The sequence below is a fragment of the Protopterus annectens genome, chromosome 3.part0, assembly GCF_019279795.1.
Source record: "Protopterus annectens isolate FY-2018-M chromosome 3.part0, PAN1.0, whole genome shotgun sequence".
Classification (NCBI taxonomy): Eukaryota; Metazoa; Chordata; order Ceratodontiformes; family Protopteridae; genus Protopterus; species Protopterus annectens.
The window spans coordinates 1,963,813,368-1,963,840,611 of NC_056731.1; the positions used below are offsets into that span (position 1 = coordinate 1,963,813,368).

Consider the following 27,244-nt stretch of genomic DNA (forward strand, 5'->3'; position numbering starts at 1 on the left):
ATTTTCTTGGAGTGGAAGCATTGCATTTTCCTAGTTAGGCAATATGCCAGGACAGATACATGCCAAAGGAAGCATTATATTATATTACTGGCCTGATAAGGGAAGAGTACCAAGGGCCAGTAACTTCCTTGGGCCTGGTAGATAGGCTGTTAGTGATTGATTAGGCTAGTTTGAATGATTTCCTAATGGTAACTGATCAGTTGAGATCAGACATAAGTTCGTTGCTCATGAATGTACCCAAGTCTCCAATGACAGCATCAGTTTTGTGTTGGCTATAATTTACGAGGTTGACATAGGGATGGGCTTGCTTTACAAAAAGTATAATGCTGTATTTCATTTCACTGAGCTTAAGACAGTGGTTCTGGAACCACCTGATTATATAGATAAGGGCTTTTGGAGGATATGCAGGTTATTTTGTGAGTTGGTGTCAGCTCTGAGTTTGCAGTCATCAGCAGACTTTGCCAATCAAAGACCTTGATGGTGGGTTGGGTGCACACAAAATATATGCTAGAGAGAAATAGCCCCAAAATAGAAATCTGTGAAACTGATTTGCCATCATGTATTCCTTCAGTGACTTTCTCAAAGAAGTCTACCAAAATTAAAAGTCATGACTTGCCTTTTATAAAGCCACACTGGTAGAATTAAGGGCTTGTAAGCTGCCAATATCATTGTTTGTAATCTCCATACTGATGTGTTCCATTATTTTACAAATTATCCTAATAAGTTTAATTTTGTTTGGTGGTATGGTTACTTTTGTGGTGGTGTACTACAATAACTATTCTCCAGGGGGTATAATACAGCCTCTTGAGCCCCAGCAGCTCGAATTCCACCACATGGTAGCCAGGGACTTGAGTAAGTGGTAGCTTGTACGGCTAATGTGCTCAAACTGGAATACTGTGTTCGTGGCAGGTGCAGAAGCAGTGAGGGGGAAGTGCAGTTACCATACTTTGTCCAAACACACTAAGGTTATTTATTACAGTGGCTGTGAGGTGGGAGTTTGGGTTAGCTAGTGATCGGGGGGGATATTAGGTTTAGAAAGGGGAGTTTTACATTTAGTGACCAGGAAGGGAGTTTTAGATTTAGGGAGGGATCAAAAAGTTTTAGATTTAGGGAGTGAGGAGAGGTTTTAGATTTAGGTTTAGGGAGTGGGGAGGGTTTTTAGGTTTATGTTTAGGCAGTGGGACATGGGTTTTAAGTTTAGGTTTGGGAGTGGAGGAGTGGGTTTCAGGTCACAGGAGCTATCAGGGATTTTTAGGTTTAGGAAGTGATCTGGGAATTTTATGTTTAGGGAGCAAGAATGGGATTTTAGGTTTTGGAACTGACTATGCACAGAACTAGGTGGGAGTTTTAGGTTTAGCTTCTGGTAAAGCTATGTAGGATCAGGTGTTGGGATGCCTATTTAGGATGAGGAATCAAGCTAGTAGGAGTTAGAGCATTGCTTTTTTTTGAGAAAGTGGCATTGGTATATAGCAAGATACTAGCACACAAGCACCTGTAGAGGACCTTCCTCCAAGCCTTGGGCACATACCTATTGGAGAGGATAAAACTAAGCCAGTTTAAAAGAGACTCAGTGAAGTAAACCAAAAAAGAAGCAGCCTGATATGTTGCTTGGACCCCTGAAGTTAGTAATTTTGGTTTTAGAGATGGCAAGTAAGATTTGAACTGGATTAATTGTAGAGGTAGAATGGGCTGAATGGATTGAGGTGAGGAACATAGAGAGGAAAACAGGGACAAGATTGAACTAAATGTTCTGCCAATATGCCGACAATGACTCTTATGTCTAAGTTGGACATAAACTCAATGCAGTGCTGGATACTGTTCCTAAGATTCCTGATTTAGATCAAAATACCTTTGCAGCTATCTTTGAATAACACGGTGATGTTTAATTTGTACTTGAATAATAATACCTGTTAGTTAACCAGTTAGGCCCGATAAACACAGTCCCTTTTCAGGGGTGACCCAGGAGCAATGCCTGGTTAAGTAATTTGCTCAAGGGCACACAGTAGATAACTGATGAATGAAGGAATCAAACCCTGTAACATGGGAACTACAGCTCACAGCTTTAACCCGCTGTGCCAACTGCTGGTGCTTTACTCTTTAAAAACTTGGTTTTGCATGTTTTGATCTTATGCTTGAGTTCTTAGTTTACCTTTCTGAAGTCACTTCTAGCATGAAGTAGTTGAAATTTATTTCTTAGGGCCACCGGTTCTTTTAACTTTTGTTGTAAGATTTGTTCCACCAGGGTCCCTGTTCCTAAATTTGCCATTGCAGTTATAGTGGATGAGGACATATACTTCAATGCAAAACTTTCAGTGGGAGTAGAAATCAGTGGTATATTTAGCTTTTAAACCTCCTTAGGTCATCAGTGTGTACTGGAAGACTGGCCCTGGAAAAGTCCCTAAAGGCAGTAGAACTGAGAGGCATTTTAGACAAGGTCTTTGAAAAAAGGCAGAATAGTTGTGCAGTTTGTTAATTGAGGAGTAATTATGGATATGGAGCACATTATGTTATATTTGTAAGAACAAAGTAGATTGGAGCCACTAGTAAGTTCTGATACTATTGGATCTAAGGGAATTAGTGTTAATAATACCCAGGAACTGCATATTTGCTGCTTGTCATATACATTAGCCTGTTTATCGCTGGCTAGTAAAATCTCCCAGACTGAATGTGTTAGGTTCAATAGTTAAAAAATTCTTCTTTGTTTATGGAGGTGTTGTGAGTTGCAAAAGACATGGATGCGGTTCTTTATTTAGGATATGACAGTTGGACTTGTTCATAGATACCAGGATTTGTGGGACATCTAGGTCCTTATCCTGTGTGACTAGATACAAAGTGATGAGATCACAAAGGAATATAGACATACAGAGCCATAGCTAGGTCAATTGATGCCTTGAGCAATCTCCAGAGTAGTGTCCCCTAAACCCAATGCTGACGACCCAAGGACCATATAAAAGTGGTCTTCCAAAGTTGAGGGACAAAAAATGTTTTCTGAAGTAGTTTAAGACCAAAAGTAGAAGACGAAAAAGCCTTCTTCCGTAACTACATCCAAGACCTTGTTTTAGTTCATTGCTGAAGTTATAGACATACACTCAAACCATAAACCACTAAATGCATGAATTTAAACAGCCACAATATCAGATACATTTCCTTAAATTAATGCTGTTACTATACTCACACCCAATTAGCAAGTCTTCTGAAATGATGATCACATATTTTAACAGCTTGCACCCAGGGCAGCTGCCCCCTTTGCCCATTCATAGCTATGGTACAACAGACATGTCCCCATCACAAATACACCTACCCTTACCAGGGGGTATGAATAAGTGATAGGCATTAAACCCCCCATAAAGAAGGAATGCACTGGATTGTAATTAAGCTTCTGTTATTATACAACTGTATATTTATTCAAGACTCAGGAAAGTCTTATGGGTGGGTATTTCCTTGATTAAACTTTTAGCGTTGAGCAGTACCATGTTAAGGAGGGCCCCACAGGAACTTGTTAGGTTAGTAAGTGTAGAAGATTGACTGCCTAAAAAGGCAGTGTGGGTTAATGAATGTCTTTGTTAATATGCAGTAGCTGTGAGGGGAAAGATTAAAGCCATCACTGGTGAAGCAGACAGGACTCCCTACCATCTCTATCCAAACTGACATATACTGGATCCCCAGATGGCACCAGTTAGTAAGCCACCTGCTGAGGTCAATCATTTTTTGTTTGTATTGTGGCATCATTCCTGGTGAAGGAAGGTACTTTTTAGTACTAGCTTCTTTCCTGCTTCAGAAACATGCATTACAAGCTCAAATATGTCTGTCTTCATATTTTCAATGTGGGAAAGTCTAACATTGTGCACTCCCACACAAATGATAGCCAGGAACTATGCATACTTGGGGTGAATGGATCTTTGTGTCCAGCTGACATCATGAATTCTGACAGCTGGTAGACAACTTACCATCACTCTGTCCATGCTTAGCCTGGTGACTGGTGTATCAAGTTGTCTGGCTGTAGAGACACCTATAATAAGGACATTAACATGCATGGCAGCATGCTCAGGAAGACTTATGGGATTAGGAAGGCAGCTTAGGTGACCCTGCAGCAGGAGGTGCTGTTCTGTGTGTTGTTGTAAGTGAAGTGAATGAGGTATGTGTATGTGTGTGTGTGTGTGTGTGTGTGTGTGTGTGTGTGTGTGTGTGTGTGTGTGTGTGTGTGTGTGTGTTTGTGCCTGAGGTTTGAGTGTCATGGTGTGTGACCTAGAGGACTTACAAAGGGATTTTGTTAGTACCTCAGCATATTGTGGCTTAATGTTAGTGTTGTGCTGTAGTGTTATGGGATACAGTGAGCTGTGAAAGCAGGGTGACATGAGAGATTTGCCTCCAATTTAAAGGTATCTATACCTTTCTCAAGTAGCTTTAGTACTAGGCAACAATTACATGCTGTCAGTGAACATAAGGGAGTCACTACACTGCCTCAAAGTATATAATGTTAGTAAGCTGGGAGTATGGGCAGACTGTCGTTTTATGGTAACAGAAAACTTGATGGTAACAGGAACCTGATAGGTGAGGGGTTCAGAAATAACAGATTTTTCATACTATGTTAAACAAGGAATTGATCTGATGGGTGAGTGATTCAGTAGTACCACTTCAGGGTATTATGTCAACTGAGATACAATAACAGTTGTTTGGGTGCTATATGGGCAGGGGCAAATTGAAAAATTGAAATTAGAGGTACAACCTAACAATTTTGCAATGGTACTATAAACTGATCTAATTCTGGCTCCATTAACAAGGTAGACTATCATATAGTATATATACAGTATGAGAAGGCAGAGGCAGATATTATAGGCATGGTAAGATAAGGCAGAAAAATACAGGGTGTGGGCACAGGTGCCACAAAACTAGCAAGCACAATACAACAATTCAGAAGTGGTGAAAGGTACCAACAGTGGCAAGGATGACAAGTGACAGAGGTGCCCCAAGAGTAGTGAACAGAGAACAACAATTTAAAAATTATCTGATAAGGCAGAAGCAATTTAGGATACAGGCATAGTCTGAAACAACTAGCAAGTATAGTGCAACATTTGGAAATAATACCAGGTCCCAACATGGGCACAAATGTCACAGGATATAGGCACAAGATGTCTCAAAATCAGTAACAGCAGCATAATATTTGAAAGAGATAAAAAACATACATCACAAGGAAAGGTGTTAGAAAAGTTTGACAAACAGTATAATAGTTAAAAAAAATGATACACAGGCACCACACAATTTCATATGTACAACAATTTAACACTGCAGCATGTACTGGCACTGATGCTAGAATAAGCACTAGGTAAAATAAATGAACAAAGCTCCAGTGCAATAATTAAATGCATGTAGAGGTGCCAGATCTTTGAAATGAATTGCAAGATACTGCATATCACTCGGCTATTAAAGTGGGCATGATTGCTGATCTCCTGGAGTAGGATAAAGAGGAAAGGCTCCCATCGACTACTGTATAGTGCCGTATATGCAGCCATGGTCTGCATGCAGTGCAGTGCAGCTCAGTACAGACAAGCACTAAGCTATGTAACCCAGAAGAACTTCAACTAGAAACAAACAATTACCGGATGCAAACTGGGAGTGTTAACAAGCTACAATAAATAAACATCCAGAACACTGCAAGTTCTCCTTCTCTTTCATTTTTACAGACACTTGGCTAAACTCAAATATCAGTAACTATGCTGTGGGAATACATGATCACACCTTATTCAGAGCAGACAGGATACAGGCTATCAGTGGCAAAGCCATAGGTGGGGGAGTTTGCATATATGTAAAAACAACTGCTGGTGTAATAACAATGAGATTGCCTTCAGTCACTGCTCAGCAGACATTGAATACCTTACACTTAACTGTCATCCATTCTATCTGCATAGCGAATTTGCAGTCATTTATATCACAGTGGTCTATATACCTCCGAGTGCAAACACTAAAATTGCACTTGCTATCCTGTATGGGCTATCCTACAAACTACAAAACAAAAACCCTGAGTGAGTGAATATTTTGGCAGGATATTTTAACCAGGCTAAGCTAAAAACAGTACTACCATATTACTATTAATATGTGAAGTTTGCCATAAGGGGAGCAAACACATTAGACTTAGTGTATGCAAATATCAAGCAAGCTTTCAAAGCAGTCTCCCACCCACACCTAGGCAGCTTAGATCACAGTTCTATCTTACTGATCCCAGCCTACAAACCCATGCTACTAAGAGAGAAACCTTCAAGGAAACAAGTAAGGATCTGGCCAGAATGAGCGGTCTCAGCCCTGCAAGACTGCTTTGAAATCACGGACTGGAACCTATTCAAAGAGGCTGCCACCACAGAACAGCTTGTAAACCTGAATGAGTATACTGAAACAATAGTGGGGTATATCACTAAATGTGTCGGGGATGTGACCACCTTGAAGGATATAGCTATAAGGGCAAACCAAAAACCATGGCTCACTAGTGAAGTATATGAGCTACTGAGAGCACGTAATGCTACCTTCAAGTCTGGAGATAAAGATGCCCTGAAAGTTGCCAGGGCCAACCTGAACAAGGGAGTAAGAGCAGCAAAACATGCTGATGGGCTAAAAATACAAAAACACTTTGCAGACCCTAGGCAGCTGTGGAAGGGCATCCAGTGAATTACTGATTACAAACCTCCGTCAACACAATGTGTAGATAATACTGACTTTCTAAACAAATGTAACACCTTCTTCAACAGGTTTGAAGAGACAAACAACACCACACCAAAAAACTACCTATGGATGGGGATGCCACACCACTATGTCTCAGCCTGGAGGTAGTCAGAAAGAACCTAAGAAAAGTCTGTCCAGGTAAGGCAGCAAGTCCTGGCATGATTCCGGGTCATCTACTCACTTACTGTGCAGATCAACTGGCACCTGTCTTCACTGACATCTTCAATACACCTCTCAAACTGGCACCTGTCTTCACTGACATCTTCAATACACCTCTCAAACTGGCACCTGTCTTCACTGACATCTTCAATACACCTCTCAAACAGGCTAGTGTGCCAAGATGCTTCAAGTCTGCCATCATAATTTCTCTGCCAAAGTCATCCCCAGTCACATTACATGACTACAAACCCATCAAACTCACAATGGTGGTGATGAAATGCTTTGAAAGAATGGTCAGCGAGCATTTATCATCTTGTCTGCCTGCATCTTTTGATTCTTTACATTTTATTTATAGACCAAATCTCTCCACTGTGGATGCTACATCACACTTTGAACCATCTTGAAGACAAAAATTGCTACGTATGTATGCTGTTCATAGATTTCAGCTTAACCTTCAACACTGTAATACCACAGCAGCTGCCGTCTAAACTAAGTAAACTACACATAGAAAATATACTCTGCATCTGGATCCTCAACTTTCTGACCAAAAGGCTCCAAACCATTTGAGTTGGCAAGAACCACTCATGATACATGACCTTCACTACAGGGGTCCCACAAGGGTGCATACCAAGTCCTCTTTTCTTCACAGAATTGACCCATGACTGCTCTGCTGCTCATTAGTAGAGGAAAACCAAAGAGTGTTGTCTCACGTGTATAAAGTCCTGACCAGATCTGATAACACACTTCCAGACAGCAGCCACTCTCTGTCATTCTAGAATCAGTTTATGCAATTTTGGAGCAGATGCTGCATTTCCATTTTCCATAATGTGCAGAGAGCAGTTTGCATTTCTTGGCAGCTCTGAGCTTAAAATTATCAGTCCAACAAGAATCACATTTTGAATATTCATGTTGACCTGCTGATTACAAAAAAAAAAATCACAGGTTATCTGTTGCATCTGTTATTCATCTTGATGCCAAGAAAACTGCCATAACTTCACTATCTAGCTAAGCCTTTCCAATGAAAATGTAACAACAGACTTCGAAGCATTCAGATGCTGTTGCCATCTTGTTTCAGAATTAATCATCTAAAAATGTAATAAAACAATGTAAATGATATAAGGAATATTAAAGTGTTTTTGAAATAAAAAATGTGGTTTGTTGTGTGTGCCTTTATATTCAGAAAGCTTTTATGTCTTTACAGAGCTGGCAGAAGACCACATGAAGTCTGCAGAGACATTTTTGGCAATACATGAACCCATATATGGGTATTCTACAGCTGCTCAAGCCCTCCATTTCTTGAATTCTAGTTACTTGTAGCCAGGGACTTGAACGGCTGTTGGTTCATGAGCACTTGTAGACTCCCTGCATATAATCAGCCCACAGTGGTATCACTCAGGGGTTATAGTTCAGGTAAAGTTATGTGAAATTGGGCACAATTCATACTGTTTCTACCTACTTACCAACTGAAGGAATAATAGGTCTAATCTCCCAACATATGATGTGAAAAAAAGTTTTTCTGTAATCAGTTCTGTGAAAAATTGAATATGAATGCCTATGTCACATATATATATATATATATATATATATATATATATATATATATATATATATTTTTTTTTTTTACTATTGTAAGCCCTGCACAAAACAATCTAGTTTATTCTGGATCAAGCAGAAAGGAGGGGTCCCAGACAAAGACAGGGTAGCATGACATTGAACCTATTCTGCTAAGCAAGAACTAGAGGGGTGACACTCTGCCTTAAACTACTTTAAATAATACATTTCTGCATTTTACCTAATACAGCAACAAAACAGTTATAAAATGGGTCTGACTTGACAAAAACCCTTCACTTTTTTAGAAAAGTAAATTTCTTCTGCATCAGCACAGTGTGGTTCTGAGTAACTACAAAAATAATGTTGATTAGAAACTAAGAAGTCAGCAAAAACAGAAGTACATCCAACAGAATTTGCCATATATATAAACAGCTTGAGTATTTCTGCTTAGCAGAAGTTTGCGTTTGTTGGGTATACATTTAATAAACATGAAATCAGAAAATATATATGAAGATCTGCAGAGAGTAGAAGGTGAAACCTATAATACAGCGCATTTCTCAAGTAGCAGGAAGGACATATCTTTGCAAGAAATAAAATGCAGCAGAATGGAAGGTAGGTTTTCTGTTGTTTCAAATTCCACGTGATATACAGTCATGTACTTGTAAAGCAAGAAAGTGTCAACAAAGTATATAAATGGGGAGAGGGATACCAACAGAGACATCAAAAGAAAGGTTTCCTCAAACCATTTTAAATTATAAATTTCTACAATTCAACTTAAAAGTAAAAACTATGGTTCAATTATGCATCTGACGTGACAGGACTGGCTCATACTTATGAACGTGTTGTATATTTCTCTTACTGGAGATTAGAGAATGGGTGACCTGTACATCACAACTCTGACTGGAGAAAGAATGTTCTCCAGCAGGGTGTTAATGTACAGGTAATGCCCACTGATGAATGAGTCCACCACTTTGCAGCAGGATATTAAGCTGCCGTGGAGCTCAGACTGTAATGGAACTAACAGCTGCCATTATTTTATGCTCACTAAGCAGTGTTTTTGCTGTTTAGCGAGTATAAAATTAAAACAAACAAAAATTATTAAAAAGAAAGAAAGAAAAGATCATGCTTATGAAAGAAAAATGCATCTTTGTGTATGTGTTTTTGTGTGTGTGTGTGTGTGTGTGTGTGTGTGTGTGTGTGTGTGTGTGTGTGTGTATGAGTGCACGCATACCTCTCAAATGTTCAGGTTTTTGCAGAATGTCCAGATTTTTCCCTCATATTTTTGATCTGTTTCTCATAAAATTTGCAGTTTTCTGAGAAATCACTCAGATGATCTGAGGATTGAAGTCACCAAATAATGACATACATTTCAGTTTCAGCCTTCAAATCCTTCAGAAAATGTATGTTAACAAAAACCCTGTTCTTCTAGCAACATTCTAAGTTTAAAAGAACAATATTTAAAATCTGTCTCTATTTTTGGACCTTGGCCCCCCGTTTTGTCAGGCTTTGTCCAGATTTCTTTTACTAAGACATTGAGAAGTATGGGTGCATGCAAGTGAGAGAGAGAGAACGATTGAGCCATTAGTTTACACTCTAAGCAGCACTTTTGCTGTTTAGAGAGTGTAAATAAAAAAACTGATAATTAAAAAAAAAAAGTAAGAGTGTGTGTGTGTGTGTGTGTGTGTGTGTGTGTGTGTGTGTGTGTGTGTGTGTGTGTCTGTGTGTCTGTGTGTGTGTGTGTGTGTGTGTGTGTGTGTGTGTGTGTGTGTGTGTGTGTGCATGTACGTGTATGTTTCTGTCTGTATGAGTGAGTGTATGCGTGCTTGCATGCATGAAAGCAGAAGTGTATGCTGAGCGTGTGTCTGTGTGTGAGAGAGAAATCGATCAAGCAGTGGGTGGAACTCACTTAAAATTAAAAGTCATTCATGCCTTTCAACCTCTTAGCTCAAGAAATCTGGATAAAGCCTAAAATAATAGGGTGTTAAAGGCTGGAAAACAGAGACAGATTTTAAATATTGCTCTTATAAAATTAGAAAGTTGCTAGACAGGCAACCTCCCACCCCCGATACCTAAAACTCACTGCAGACTCAGTTGTATACCTCATCAGCATCCTTATAAACAGATCACTCTCAGAAGCCTTAGTTCCCACAATATGGAAACAGTCACACATAATACCAACACACTCCACAGAAATATCCAATTTTCACCTAAAATCAATGCTGTCCCCTCTACCTAAAATAATGGAAAGATGTATCCGTGAGCAGTTAATGAAGTACCTACTACAAAACAACCCGCTCAGTCCAACTCAGCATTGCCTCCAGCCAGGCCAGAGCACATCCACTGCACTTTTATCCTTTACAGACACAATTAATAGGGACAGGGATAAAGGACACCTTGTATTCACAGTATTCCTAGACCTCTCAAAAGCTTTTGACACGGTTTCACACCCATTACTTCTAGAAACACTATCCAACCTAGGATGCTCTACTACCACACTTCACTGGTTTCAGAGCTATCTACATGACCAGAAACAAGCAGTTAAATGGTCTAACCAGCTCTCCTCCCTTCCTACTTAACCCTAGAGGAGTTCCCCATGGCTCCATCCTAGGTCGCCTACTGTTTAACATATTCATCAATAATTTGCACACTGCTTCCTCCCCAGTGACAATAATCCGGTATGCAGATGATTCAACCTTAATCTGTACATCTCATACTATGTCTGAACTACAAAACAAAACTCAACAATCTTTCACAGCAATTGAATCCTGGCTCACAAAGGCCCAACTTTTTTTAAATCAAAAAAAAAAACCTCAGTCTTTGATCCCAAAAATATCACTCACAGCCCAGACCAATTTAACATCCTTGCAGCTGACAAAACTATCATAGAAAATATACAAGAAACTAAACTGTCAGGTGTTATTATCGATGGCATAATTTTGACCTTCATATCCAGCAAAACAAAAAGCAGGCACATATAAAACTAAGACTACTTTATAGTAACAAACAATTCCTTACCACTCCAACCAAGACCACCCTGGCAAAAACTTTTCTCCTCCCATCCTAGTTCTGTGGTTCTTGTATACTAACTAATCTACAAAACTCATCCAAATCTAAAATGGAACAATGTTCCTATAAAGTAGTAAAGTTTGCAACAAACTCCAACTACCACACACATCTCTGTTAACACTGCAAGAACTAAAATGGATAGAACTATCAAAACCAATTAACATATACACCCTTGGCTACAATACATAACCTAAACTATAAACCCACTGCCTGCCCTGCCTTAGCAAACCTAATCAAACAATACAAACCAAGCAGACCTCTCAGATCTGATGACAAAAACCTACTCAGAATCTACAAACCTTCCAAAAACTCTGGAAAATATCTATACTCTTACTCTGTAACAAAATTATGGAACTCCCTCCCACCAAATATTAACCTAACTCCTAGCCTTCATCTCTTTAAAGCTTCCTCAAAAACAGTCAAACTGACTGCAATCTGTTTCATAATAAACAAGTACAGTCTAGCAAATACTCTTACCTCTAGGAAGTCAGTCTTCTAATTGTGAATGTATGTAAACTCTAAATGTTTAGTATGACATGTTTATGTATGTAAACTCTAAATGTTTAGTACGACATGTTTTAGTGTTATAAAAGCAACTGTAAGTGCTTGCTCACTAATTTCCAACTGTGTAGTTTCATATAGGTAATCTAATTTATAAATGTGTAACCAAGTCATAAATGTGAAGCTTTTCACCCTGGACCTCCACTGAAAACGGGTTATGTAACCCAGATGGACCATCCTGGTAAACAAATGTCAAATAAATAAATTTATGTTAATATGCATTTTCTGTAGGATATGAAGTCCATGCCTTTCACCTCAGGGACACCCCTGATTTTCACTCCAATTTTTGCTTTGCCTCCCTTAATCCCTGTGATTTTTGGAGAAAAGGTCGTGAATTACTGATAATAAACAATGACAATAAATAGAGTTATAGACTTTGTTTTTACTTCAGAAACTTTATATTAATCCGCATTCTCTTATTCCATCAATGTCTCAGATTAAGGGTAGTAATATTTTAAAAGTGTCCCTGATTACTTCTGGATTTGTCCCTGATTCATTTGAGATTTGCCCCTAATTAGTTGAGAGCTATGATGAAAGTCTGAAATTGAAATGTAACTCATTATTCAGTGATGTCAACCACCAATGATTTTCCAGAACATACTACAGCATGTTTGAAAAAGAAGGCAGAGGAACTATTTTACATCAAAAATGTTAAATATATGTGTGAGTGTGTGTGTGTGTGTATCTGTATAGTAATTAAAAAAAACAAGCGAATACAAAACAATTTAACAGATAAAGCCTTCTTTTTGCACAATAATGTCTGACAGGGTGTGCGTTATTGTGTAAATAATGCCCTTCCAAGGCTGTAGATGCCCTCCACCTGTGGCATTGGGCCTCAGAACACCCCTGAGCTGGTGTTATTTGTACAATAACACACACCCTGTCAGGCATAATTGCTTGCATAGCAGATTCCACAAACATTGGCTACAGTCAGTTTCTGCTATGTGTGCTTCCATGATTATAAGCCATTTGTATAACAGATATAAGGAAACGTAGAGTGATGCCTTTTTACTTAGATGGGCTTTCACCTGCATAATATCTAATAGATGAAGCACATGACATGAGAATACCTTTAATCTGTTCATTTTGGATCAGTAACACTTTTAGAAAGCATTATTATGTCCAGTCTCTTTTAATCCTTCTGTGTGGCTTAGCTTAAAAGTAAGGGCATGGCATCCAAATCTGAGGATGTCATAGGACCGCTGTACCCAGCCTTCATCAAACCAATAATCGAGTACAATGCACGCTTTGGCATTTACCTCACCAGGCACCTGCAACTGTTGGAGCATCCTCAGAGGTTTCTCACCAAAAATTACAGGGTATAACCAACATGTCACATGCAGACCGATTAAACGCCCTATCACGGTATTCAGTTTCCTACCAATTACTGATGGGCAATTCGTGCCTGACCTACTAGGCAGTTTCTTACCCAGCTCTGATAGAAATGTTAAATTTTCACAGAACTAACTGCACGAGGGTTACCGACTCCAAAGTTCCATACCTGATCTCTGACATGAATAGATCATGCTGGAGAGACAGATACCTACCCCAGAGACTGCTCTTCTGGAATAGGCTTCCGATTCACATGAAGCAGAGCCCTTCCCTGACTATCTTCAAGTACAATCTGGACCAATGGATAGAAAATAACAAATTCACTCCTGAGGTGATACCTATTTCCCATGTGGACAGAAGCAGTCTGTAAAAATTGTCAAAATCCTGCTTGCTGACCCTTGTTATCTTTGCCCTGGGGATAGAAAATTGGGTAAAATCTGGGTAAAACTAGGCTTGTAAGGGCTCTTGAGCTGTTAGCCTAGTAATCTCCTATGAACCTATGAACCCATTAAATACAATTACAGTAATACTTTAGTTCACACCTCGCATTCATTGTTTGCAGACCCCAGTTTACAGGTAGACCAAATACAAAAAAAGATTATTTATAACAAATATGTGCACTCAAAAATAGATTACAACTTTGTCTTGCAGACTGCAAACAAGCAAATAACTTTCAAACTGCGACACTGCTTTTTGAGTCAGAGTAGGATTGCATGAATGCTGCATTTTTAACTGCTAGTTAATTGTTAATATTTTAAATAAGTATGAGATTAACATATTTGTTATTATTATTCACAGTACATCCAAGCTTAGAAGGATATTACAATATAAATCATCTATTCATGCAAAAGGGGTAGTTTGATTACATATTTCTACAGTTCTTCTGCAAGCCACATTAATCTTATCACATTTATTGTAAATACAATTTTAACTTTAATTTAAAACAATAAATACAACAAAAATATACTACGGCCTCTTAAGACTTTCATCGGAGCTGTAATAGAGTTATTTTCGCTGTCATTATTTATATGGAGTGTGCTTGAAAATAATGGAAAATGATTTATAAGGTCAGCATTTAGGCAATTCATTTCATTACCTAGAATTTTAAGTTAACAGTTCCTCCACCCAAATACTTCAAAACAAGAAAGGCAAAAGTAAATGATGCAAGTTTCCAAACATATGTGAAAGCATATTTCATAAATGTTTACAATATTGGAATTAGGTTACCTGTCCAAAATCTTGCATGCCAAAAACTTACATTATTACAGCATTCTCAACAGATGCTGTTGACGCTGGTAGTTCATTTAATTCCTAGGATAAATTAACTGACAGAATTAAGCTACCATTCAATGTACACAATTAATGTAGATTCCACATCAGATTACACAAGTAACTACTATCATACCAGGGAGAATTAGAAAGTCCCCTGATTGTATATGCAATTAATTATTCCATACAAGATCAGAATGACTCCCACGAGCAGCATTGTATATAATAATAAAGTGATCACACTCAGACCCTCTGTGACATGATGTGGCTAGGCTGCAGAATGCTTTATTAAACATTTATTAACAAGTTTTCCTGAGTATTGGAAAATGTTATGCTATACACACTTTTTCACTCTGAACAAAATAGTTAGGGCGTTACTAAATCGGATAGTTCATAATAGGTAATTTGATCTAACAGGCATCTGGATCCCAGTTTGCATACATCTTTAGAAATAAAAAAAAAGGAAAGTACACCATGTTCATTGAAATATAATACAACATTTTTACTTCTCAAACTCCAGTGCTTGATTTTTACTGAGAACAGCCATCCAATTGGTATACCTTAATTAATTATTTTAGTAACATCAGGGTTCTGCACATCTTTAAAAAGGTATAGTTTTCTTTTATGAAGGCTTTTTTGTATCCACCCTAAAGCATGGTGCTGTTATGTAATCGGCACTGCACACTTAAAGCTTGGGGTGCCTTTAACTATAATTTTAATTAAGTACTTGGAACCAGGCACTATACAAGCTGAATAAATGAAAGGCATGATCAAACACAGTATAATCCAAATGTATAAAATTGAAAAATGCTAAAATATCTGCACAATAATAAAAGAGTGAGCATAAAGGCATAGAAGAATCATTGTAAATGGAAATAACTGGTACTTCACCTATTATATTCAAACATCCATAACCATTGATTTATTCTCCAATTAGATAATGGGAAATGCATAATGATACCCTACTGGAAAATAAATGTTCTGTAATGTGGTATTAGTGTACAGGTATCACCCAGTAAGAAACAAGTCTGTTGCTTCATGGGAGCTTATTAAGCTGGCATAAAGCACGGTCTGAAAAAAAGCAAACCGTTGATATCTGGTTTATACTCACTAAACACAGCTTTGCTGTTTAGAGAGCATAAAATAAAACAAAATGGAAGTAGTAACGATGAAGACTTGCCATTTTGTACAGAGCTGTTGAGCTGTAAGTATGCATGTATGTACTAGTCTGTCAGTCAATTCATTTATATTTTATGTTGCTGCTATCCATCCTGATGTGTTTGTATGTAATAAAGTATATAAATGAACAGCCCTGCCACTTTGTCTTGAATAATAACAGAAGACGAGTGACAGCAGTGATGAAGACTACCATTTTACTTTCACATTGGTAAGTGCACCTTCAAAACCTGCATTTAGCAAGCTAGAAAAAAAATTAATGCAGTTACATGTGTGTGTGTGTGTGTGTGTGTGTGTTACAGATACAAAGAGAGCAACTGAGAAAGCAAGAGCAAGAGAGACAGAGAGATAGAGAGGGAGAGCACATAACGCTCAACACTTCTTTTCTCCAGAATTCTGGACAAAGCCAAAAATAATGTGAGGACCAAGACTTAAAATCAGGGAGCAGTTTTAATTATCACCCTAATTCACTTAAAAAGTGAATAGAGCATGTGGTTTTCCATAAATGTGGATTGTGTGAACAATAACAAGTATGAAAGTATAATGTCCAGATTTAGTGACTGACTAACTTTCAATGATTTACTAGAAAATCAAACATTTTCAAGGGACGTTTTTCAATACGAGAGAGGCATGGGTGCATAGCTCTCAACCTTGCATCTCCAAAATGAGGAATTTTATAGCTCATAATGTGGAACAAATGGGAAAAATGTGGAACAGCTTACTATCAACTTCAACTAGAAAGTGCATAGGATGATTAAAATGTGCCACTTATTACTTATAAAAAGTTATTTTGCTGGATTAGTAGGATTAATTTCTGGATCTCAGTTAAAAAGAATTCTAACACTGACATTGTGACAGACTCTTTCAATGGGGAACTTTGAAGAGCATGAAAATTTTAAGATCCAAATGAAGAACTTTCCTGAGGTACACCTGAGAGGTACACATTGGTAGGAGGAGGGTTGCAGTACCTTGCATTCTGTGAATTTATTTATTAATTAATTTAATTATTTATTTATTTGACATTTGTTTACCAGGAAAGTCTGACTGGGTATGAGCTCATTTTCAGCGGAGGCCCAGGAAGAAAACTTCCACAGTACACATTAAACAGAATTTTAAAAAAAATGAACAATTGTTGTCTACGTTACTTTTCAGAAAGCTTTTAAATTATGTCTTTACAGAGTTGGCAGAAGGCCACACAAAGTCTGCAGCAGTGTGTTTTGGTACTACATGAGCTCATATATAGGTGTTCTATAGCTATTCAAGCCCCCCAGTTCTTGAATTCCAGGAACTTGCAGCCAGGGACTTGAACAGCTTTTGGTTCATAAGCACTTGTAGACTACCTGTATATAATCAGCCCACAGCAATATCAATTGGGGGTTATAGCTTAGGTAAAGTTATATGAAACTGGGCACAATTCATACTGTTTCTACCTACTTACCAACTGAAGGAATAATATGTCTAATCTCACAACATATGATGCGAAACAAAGTTTTTCTGCAAACAATTATGTGAAAAAAATGAATAATATTAATGACCATGTCACAATTTAAAAGGTATATATATATATTTTTTTACTATCGTAAGCCCTGCACAAAACAATCTAGTTTATTCTGGATCAAGCAGAAAGGAGGGGTCCCAGACAAAGACAGGGTAGCATGACATTGAACCTATTCTGCTAAGCAAGAACTAGAGGGGTGACACTCTGCCTTAAACTACTTTAAATAATACATTTCTGCATTTTACCTAATACAGCAACAAAACAGTTATAAAATGGGCCTGAATTGACAAAGATCCTTCACTTTTTTAGAAAAGTACTATTTCTGCTGAGTCCTACAATGCATTTCTGTATAACTACCAAAATAATGTTGCCTAGAAACTGAGAAATCAGCAAAAACAGAAATGCTTCCCACAGAATTTACCATCAGTAAAGACAGCTGAGTGCTTCTGCCTAGCAGAAGTTTGTGTTTGTTGGGTATACAGTTAATAAATGTAAAGTCAGAAACTATTTATGATATTCTGCAGAGAGCAGAAGTGGAAACCTATGATAATATATATTTCTTAAGTACCAGGAAGGACATATCTTTGCAACAAATAAAATCCAGCAGAATGGAATGTAGGTTTTCTGTTGTTTCAAATTCCACGTGATACACAGTCATGTACTTGTAAAGCAAGAAAGTGTCAACAAAGTATATAAATGGGGAGAGGGATACCAACAGAGACATCAAAAGAAAGGTTTCCTCAAGCCATTTTAAATGATATATTTCTACACTTTCCCTTAGAAGTAAATCTATGTCTCAGTGCATCTGATACGACAGGACTGGCTTATAACTTATGAATATTTCTGTTATTGGAGAATAGCACAGGCCTCAAATTTTGGCTACGGTCAGTTTCTGTTACTTGTACAGTACGTGATTAACTCATTAACACCTATGTGGTGTGGAATACCACATCTCTAGCAGCCTGTTATCAGCAGGAAGTATTCTTTATAGTGCTAATAGTCCCTGGATTCATAACCTTTTCCATAAATGCTGTAATATATTATAATGCCCACAAACCCCAGATTATATTTTTTAAACTTTCACAAATTTTCATATCTTGAAAACTGTTCAACCTAAACATACAATGTTAGAATATTTTTGTTAACCAGACATAAGCTTTCACCTGACAACAAGAAATTCCTCCATCAGTGAATGTATATTGAGAAATGTAACGAAATGTGAAAACATATGCTTAGTAATATAATTAACAAATTAAATATTACTGGATATCTCTCAAGATGTGCAACTTACAGAGCAAATATCAAAGACAGTTTTCTTCAACAACATCTCTAAATTTCCCTTAATGTCATGCAACAGTTTGTAAGTCACTCCTTCTTGAAGAATTAAGTACATATGAAAATATTGCTTATTTTTATAACTACAAGCAAACAACTAGCAATATTTCCAGTATAGTGCAAAGTTTTCAGTGAATTGTCCTGCCTCCAACACTGGTATTTCACACCATACACCTCAACAATACATAGGTCTCCCAGTTATGAAAATACGAAAATAAATTTGAAAATATGAATAATAAGTGGCAAACACAGATTAATTTATCCACTGCAGGACATCCTAGACTAACGATCTTCATGTCATTTTGTTAATAATCCTTTGCCCTTTCTAACACTGCCAGTTATTAGCTGGCAAGTCACTTGTTAAAAAAATAGGTCCAAAAAAGTTCTGAATGACATAAGGCAGTATGGGTGTGAACTGGAAGTATACAAAAAAAAGGTGTTGTAGGCCTGAGTGAGTTAAGACATGTGCATGGTATTGGCAGTGTACATGTCTGGTGTAATGTCTTTTGACTTAGATGAACTTTCACCTGCATAATATCTAATAGATGAAGCACATGACACGAGAATATCTTTAATCTGTTCATTTTTTATCAGTAACACTTTTAAGAAGCATTTTTACTTCCGTTCTCTTTTAATTGCAGCTACAGTAGTATTTAGTTCACACCTCATATTTGCTGTTTGCGCCCTCAGCTTTGCAGATGTACCTAACACACATAAAAAAAGCAATATTTGTAAATGTGTGCACTGAAAAAAATGATTTACAACTTCATCTTGGAGATTGCACACAAGCAAATCACATAGAAATGGGAATAAATGTAAAAATGTCACACTGATATTACAATATAAATTGTCTATCCACACAAGAGAGTTAGCTTGATTACGTCTTTACTTCCCAGATACTTCAAAACAAGAAATACAGAAATAAATGAAGCAAATTTCCAAACATATGTGAAAGCATATTTCGTAAATCTTTACTGTATTGGAATTAGGTTACCTGTGGAAAATCTAGTGAATCAAAAACTTACATTATTACAACATTTTCAAAACACACAACTCACACTGGTAGTCGATTTAATTCCCAAGAATCTTAACCAAAAGAAAGAAGCTATTATTCAATGTATACAATTAACCTGGATTCCACATCAGATTGCATAAATAACAACTAGTATACCAGGAGGAATTAGAAAGTCCCCTGCTTGCATATGTAATGGATTATTCCATATAAGGACATAATAATGGCTGATACAAATGGCATGTTGCATAAATTTCAAGTATTCAGACCCACGGTGACATGATCTGGCTAGGCTGTGAAATGGTCTATACCTGAGTATTGGAAAATTCTATCCTATACACACTTTTTATTACTCTTAACAGAATTGTTAGGCTGTTACTAGACTGGATGGTTCATAACCGGCAATTTGCTCTACAGGCATATGTTTGAGTATTAGTAGACTATCAGGTGATGGTTTATATATGTGTTACACTACATTAATTAGAGCAAGTTAATGTTTCTTGTTGGTTATATGAAAATGAAGACACTTGACCAATGGATTATTAAAAAAAACAATCTGGATTCCAGTTTGCGTAAATCTTTGCAAATGGAAAAAAAGGAAATTACAGCATGTTCATTGAAACATAGTACAATATTTATACTGCCTCAGACTCCAGTGTTTGATTTTCACTGAGAACAGCCATCCATTTCAATCTGTGTTAAAGGAAGGTACAGTTATAGGTGGACCTTAATTAATGTTTCCAGTATCAATGAGGTTCTGCACATTTTTAAAAAAGTATTATTTTTATAAAGGCTTTTTTATATCTACCCTAATGGGGTCTATATTACATTCTCGAAAGCCGACAATGTCGAATCTGACATTGTCGACACGATAATAGCGAAACTGCAGAACATCGAACAAGTAAACAGAAATCTCCGTAAGGGGAGATTTCCATTTACTTCAATGTAGTGCAGTCTCGGAGTTGGTATATTTAAGTAGCAGGGGGGCTTATCCCCCTGCCTACACCATTTATTTATTTTTTTTGTTATTTTTACTTTTTTTCCTGAACATTCAATGTTTTAACAGTTCGATCACTAAAGGTCAACCTTTAGTGATTCAAACTGTTAAATATTCGATCTTCTAATATAGACCCACCCTAATGCATGGTATTCTTTTTTTTAATGAGCACATTACTCTTAAGGTTTGGGGTACCTTCAACTTCAGCTTTAATTAAGTACCTTGAACCAGTAACTATACAAGCTGAATAAATGAAAGGCATGATCAAACACAGGATAATCAAAATGTATGCAATTGATAAATGCTAAAAATATCTGTACAACAATAAAACAATGAACATAAAGACATCAAAGAATTAGTATAAATGGAAATAACTTATACCTCACCTGTTCTAGTCAAACGGCCATAACCATTAAGTTATTCTCCAATTGGGTAATAGAGAAATGTATAATAATATCCTACTGGAAAATGAATGTTCTCCAGCAAGGTATTAATGTACAATTATGTGAAAAAAATTAATAATATTAATGACCATGTCACAATTTAAAAGGTATATATATATTTTTTTACTATTGTAAGCCCTGCTCGAAACAATCTAGTAGGTATCACGCAGTAAGAAAAAGTCTGCTGCTTCATGGTAGCATGTCAAGCAGCCATAAAGCATGGTCTGGAAAAAAAGAAAACAGTTGTCATGTTGTTTATGCTCACTAAACACAGCTTTGCTGTTTAGTGAACATAAAATGAAAATAAATAAGAAAAAAATGGAAGTAGCAGTTACAAAGATTTGCCATCTTACATTCCCATTGCTAAGTGCACCTTCAAAAGTTGAATTTAGCAAGCTAGAAAAAAATGAACACAATTATATGTGAGTGTGTATGTTTCTGTGTGGGTATATGTGTGAGAGAGAGAGAAAGAGAGACAGAAAAAGAGAGACTGAGGAGGCAAGAGGAGCGAGAGCACGTAACTCTCAACACTTCCTTTATCCAGAATTCTTGACAAAGCCAACAATAATGGGAGGACCAAGACCTAAAATCAGGGGGAAGTTTTAATTATTGCCCTATTTCACTTAAAACGTGAATAGAGTGAGTGGTTTTCCATAAACATGGATTGTCTGAACAATAAGAAGCTTGAAACTATAATGCCTGGCTTTATTGACTGACTGACTGTAACTTTCAGTGATTTACTAGAAGATCAAACATTTTCCAGGGATGCTCTGCAAAACCATTGAGGCATGTAGGGCTGCAGTACTTCACATTTCATAGATTTTTTCATTCATGTGATTACAGTGAGACATCTGAAGAGCACTCTGTCAAGAATGTGGCAGTGATTGCTGGGCAGTCTGTGTGTGTATGTGGGGGGGGGGGGGAGTTAAATTCTCACATATCTAATATTTTGGTTGCAAAACACTTCCTCCAACAATTATATATATACTACAGCAACTTTGAAGCATTGGGCAGATGAACTATTTTACAGCAAAAATATTCAACACAAACTGTAGTAACCCAGGCAGGAAAGCTGTACTTAAAACCAGAGATGAAATGCCCAGCCTGACAGCCCCACAAAAGACCAAAATGCCATTCTTTTCTACTAGTTTATTGAACTTAAAAATAAGTTGATTTAAAACTTTCGTCTCTCAACTAGAGACTTCATCAGAATGAAAACACATTCAACTGGCAGGATTTAAATACTCAAAAAAACAACCAAGACTGCAGGATTTAAATACTCAAAAAAACAACCAAGACTGGATAAACAATACAATAACTGAATAGTTCAATCAAGCAATTGAATATTTAAAGAAATACTGCCATAAAAACAGTAGGTTAAAAGCACTTCAGGAAACACAATAAAATATTTTACAGTCCATAAGCAGAATCATATTAAAATGATCTAAAGGTCACGTCAGTGTTAAAATGCAGGTCAAAATGAAACCACAGAACTAAAACCCCCAATGTAAAAATTTTTTAAAACTTTTTGGTCCCCATTTATAAATCACGTGAAAGGAACACATTAAAATACATTAAAAAATATTAGATAGGGAATTAGTATTTCAATGCTATTAATTTAAGGGCAGGGGCTAAGGATAGGTGGTCATTTAATCCAGGGGTTACACGGAGCATTTTAAGTGCAACTGCCAAATAAGTTTGCGGTATTCTAGTTTGGTCTCCCATTTGCCTCCTCTTTCGTGAGGTGTAATCTGTTCAAGAACCCAGAACTTAAAATTTGCATCCTTGCAGGTAATGGCATGTCTGTATAGAGCGTTAGTATCCATATTGCTATTAATCTCATATAGGTGTTTGTACACCCTTTGTTTCAGTGCTCGTTCTGTCTTGCCCACATAAAAAGACTGACAGACAAGGCAGTGGCTTAAATAAATACAAACACCCTTTGTAAAACAGTTAAAATGCTTAGAACCTCTCAAGATTATGTTTAGACAATGGATAGACAGTTCTGAACCATTCATCATTCATCATAAAGCAGGCATGGCTTAGTGGTAGGTCATACAAACTAATGTTACCAAGGTTATGGGTTCGAGACTGACAGTGGGAATTTATTTAGGGTTGGGAGGGTGGCCTGATGGTTAAGGTATTTGCCTTACAAACACAAGGTGCAGTGTTTGAATCTCACAAGGGATAATTGTCTAGGCTTAAAATGGCTCGCAAGGGCAGTTAGCCTAGTACTAACCTACGAGCCTATAAAAGGACATTGTGGACACCTGCCACACTTAAAAAGTACCCTTTTGGCCCTGTTATCCACCTCAGTAATAATACTAAATCTGCTTTCAAAATTTTTTTTAGGTTAAAACTTCTCTTGAAGCTAAACTTCAGGGGGCTAGAAAAAACCTTAGGGGTATTGGGCATAGCAACAAATAAGTCACAATATTTAGATATAATGTTCTGTACACCCCTTGTGCCCTCATTATAATTTAGAACTAAAAAATGTTCACTTCCACTCTGGTCTTTTGAGGTTGCTCCTCTGTGCTGAACACTGTGGGATGTTAGCTCTAAAGAAGAAACCTGTGGACAACAAAATAATGGTAAAAAGGTTTTACCCCAGCCTTGTAATGGTGGTAAGGGTCTTAGGGTAACCTCTAGCTAAAAACAGGGTCTCCGTATAATCCAGCTCATTCACCATATCATCCCAGAGGGAAGTCATTCTGGCTGCTCGGACCATTTGACCCTTCTCAATATTTTTCTTTTGGTGAAAGGGGTGACTACTACAGTAATGTAAATAAGAGTTGGAAAAGTGTTACTTCCTGTATAATTTTGAGGTAAGCCTATTATTGGAAAGATCCTTCACAATTCTAACATCCAAAAAGTGTACATCATTCATTTCCACTGTATGACTGAAAAAACAAAAGTCAGTAGTACTATTAATAAAGGACATAAAGGCATCAATGTCCTCCACCTGACCTTTCCAAACAATAAATATGTCATTCAGGTAACAAAAGTAAGATTTAACATTTTTGAAATAAGGTGATGGAAAAGCAAAATGTTGCTCCTAAGCCAGGGCATTTCATTTCTGGTTTTATATATATTAGCAAAAATATTCAAAAATGTATATACTTATAAAAACAAAGCAGTTTAACAGCCCTGATCTGAGTGCAATAATATCCTCCAGGGCAGACATTACGGGGGTAATGAGGCCTGGACTGTGGCACTGGACCTCAGAACTCCCCTGGAATGTCTGTTATTTCCTTGTACATCATTGTTTGCTTATCCACTTGATCCAATTCATGGTCATGTGGACCTGGAGGCAATCCCAGAATTCAGTGGTGAAGCACTGACTATCACAAGACACAGACAGACACACACACACACACACACACACACACACACACACACACACACACACACACACACACACACACACGGTGTGTGAGTACCTCTATAATTTGGACAATTGACAATTTACCAACATAGCTAATTTATTCAAATGTGGTTCTTATTTTGAAAGATATCAAGAAAGACTAATGACAAGTATTAAAGAAATAAGGAGCTGGCATTAGTAGAGCCTACTACTAAGGATTCCATAGGTTTACTGATGGAAAGCAGTGTGGAAATAGATGATATGATGTTAAGGAGGAGACTGGGTATTCTCTGTATCTAGGAGATAAGGTGGAAGGGCAGCACTGCAATGTATTTTGACCCAGGATCTAGAGAGTACTCCTTGGGGGAGAATAGACTAGAAATGGTATGGGAATTGTAGTGAGAGAAAGCCTTATGAAAACAGTGAGGGATATAGCCCAAATCACTAACATGCTTTTGGCAATTAGACCCCAGTGTAAAGGTAGGGTAGCCTTCATTTTCTCAGGCTATGTTCCACAGTACGGCTGCAATGGTGAGGAAAAGAGGGCAATCATGCAGCAGTTACAGGGCATTCTGAGTAAAGTAGGACAAATCAATCGCTGTTGATAATGGGAAACCTGAATCCTCATATCAGGACAGACAGAACATGATATGAGGACTACATGTGCCTTCATGGATGTTGCAAAAGGAATAATGAAGGGGAGGCCAAATTCTGTCTAGATGATATCTTAATATACAGGAGTGATAGCCTTCCTTCTAATGGGGAAAAGACAGTTGGGTCAAATCAGAGATTACAAAGTCATCCCTGATTCTCCAGTGAAATAATTAGCCCACAGGATAAACCACTGGTAGCCACATATCAGCTTCAGGAAGTGGTCTAAGAAGGCTGTAAGGTCAAGAGAGATTAGGGTGCAGACTGAGAGCTGACTGCAATGCACAGGAGTTCAGGGAAATACTCATGGCTCTAACACCTTAGATAGAGGAGGACACTGGTGGAGCCAAAGAAGAATAGCAGCATTTCAATGCTGAGTGTGAGAAGCCAATAGAAATGATATGTGGGCAAGCCAGATATAAAGTTAAGGTACATAAGAAAAGCTGGTGGTGGACTGCTGAATATAGGAAGTTACCAAAAGAAAGGAGTTCAAAAAGAAGTGGAAAGTATTAAAGATGGACCGCATGAAGAAGGACTACTTGTTGGCTAACAGAGAGGCTAAGAAAGCAGTCTCAGTAGTAAAGAGCAAGGCATTAAAGAAACTCCACCAGCTTCTGGAAAATTGCTAAATAGAGGGCACATAGAAGATGCATTATGTTTCAAGGCAACAGCAGTAAGATAGAGGGTTAGCAGTCATCATTCATAAGACATGCCAGCAACCATGTGCACACCAGTCTAGGAGAAATCAAGGTCTGATGAAAGTAGCACCTCAAGAAGCTCCTGAATTAAAAAAACCTCACAGAAGTTGTACTGTTACATGCACAGTCTATGATCAAAGAAGGAGAAACCACCCTAGAAGATGAAGTATGAAGTGTGCCAATGAAAATAAAGTTAGAGAATGCACAGACTCAAAGGAAGTCATGGCAGATATAAGCATGATGCTTGGTGTGACAAGGGAGAGAAACATACTGCAGATAACTGGAGGATAAGCATTTTAGTGGTTGTGCCCATCTCCCAAAGAGTGTCATACATGATATCCTGGTGTAAATATGTGACTACCCATCCAGTCATCAAAAGCCAAATAGCCTGCAGCAAAAAATAAAAAAAATGACAGAATATACATTTTTTAGACTAAACCTGAAGATATTCTTAAAGCTAATTACAAATGTAACTGCCACCTTGATCCAAAACAGCTTTTCACCTCTAAGTGCTGAGCTTCACCCTCATTTGTTTTATTATTTATAATTAAGAAAGTTATAGTTATTGCTTTTGATATGGAATGTTTGAGTTGCTAAAATACAAAGGGTTATGATTATGTTTTTAATCATAACCAAAGCTGCTATGTGTTCAAGACATGGATGTCAAAAAATTCCAAATACACAATCATAAGTGTTTGTAATATATGAAGCTTCAGCTTTTGCACTCTATAACTAATTACAGGAGACTGTATAAGAGCACAAAGTGCTTTACAGCTTTGAAAGTTGTCACACAGACAGTAACCACAAGCTAAGTGTCCCTCTAATGGATGATCAGCTGTTAAACACATCAGCCTGCCTTGTTTTGTGGCAATGAAAAGTGTTTCACAGCTTTTAAAAGCTGATTTAGGTTCTTGCCACTGTTCTGGGATGGCCACTGTGTCTGCTCTAGCACAAGACTAGAGGACAGCAGTAATAAGTCAAGCATAACAAAAAAAGTTCTAAACCACCTCTTGGGTTGTCAGAGAAGTGCATAATAAGCTTATCTTTTTCTCAATTTCAAAACATAATTAGCATGCTCCATGGACTACTTTCATCTTTACATAGTATAGAAAAATGTATAGTTCTAATTTTTTATTCAGCTATGATTTGTTATGTCTTTATTGGAAGTCCCACCACTTACACAAATTCTAACATGCATTGTTAAACATTCATATTGTATCATAATTTCTGGTACTGTTGTTTATGACTTACTTTATTTTGTCTTTATATGTTTTTGCCTTTAGCTTGGATCATGATCATTTTTTTCCCTGAAAGAACTTCCATGAAAGTATGTCCTGTAATAGTGTTTTTGCTTAATATTACTACATATATTGGAGTACCTCTGTTAGGTTAAGCAACCTTTCCTACCAGGTTAGCCAGCA

General features: G+C 37.4%; 1 protein-coding gene across 1 annotated transcript in view; it reads left to right on the top strand.

The window, feature by feature from the left end:
- The first annotated feature begins 8,888 nt into the window (after window positions 1-8,888).
- The window catches only part of LOC122797221 (C-type lectin domain family 4 member E-like), a 589,212-nt gene continuing 570,856 nt past the window's right edge, over window positions 8,889-27,244 (top strand). Inside the window, exon 1 of the mRNA XM_044066058.1 lies at window positions 8,889-9,033. Coding sequence (XP_043921993.1) covers window positions 8,910-9,033 — 124 coding nt within the window. The 5' untranslated portion in view covers window positions 8,889-8,909. The remainder of the gene's footprint in view (window positions 9,034-27,244) is intronic.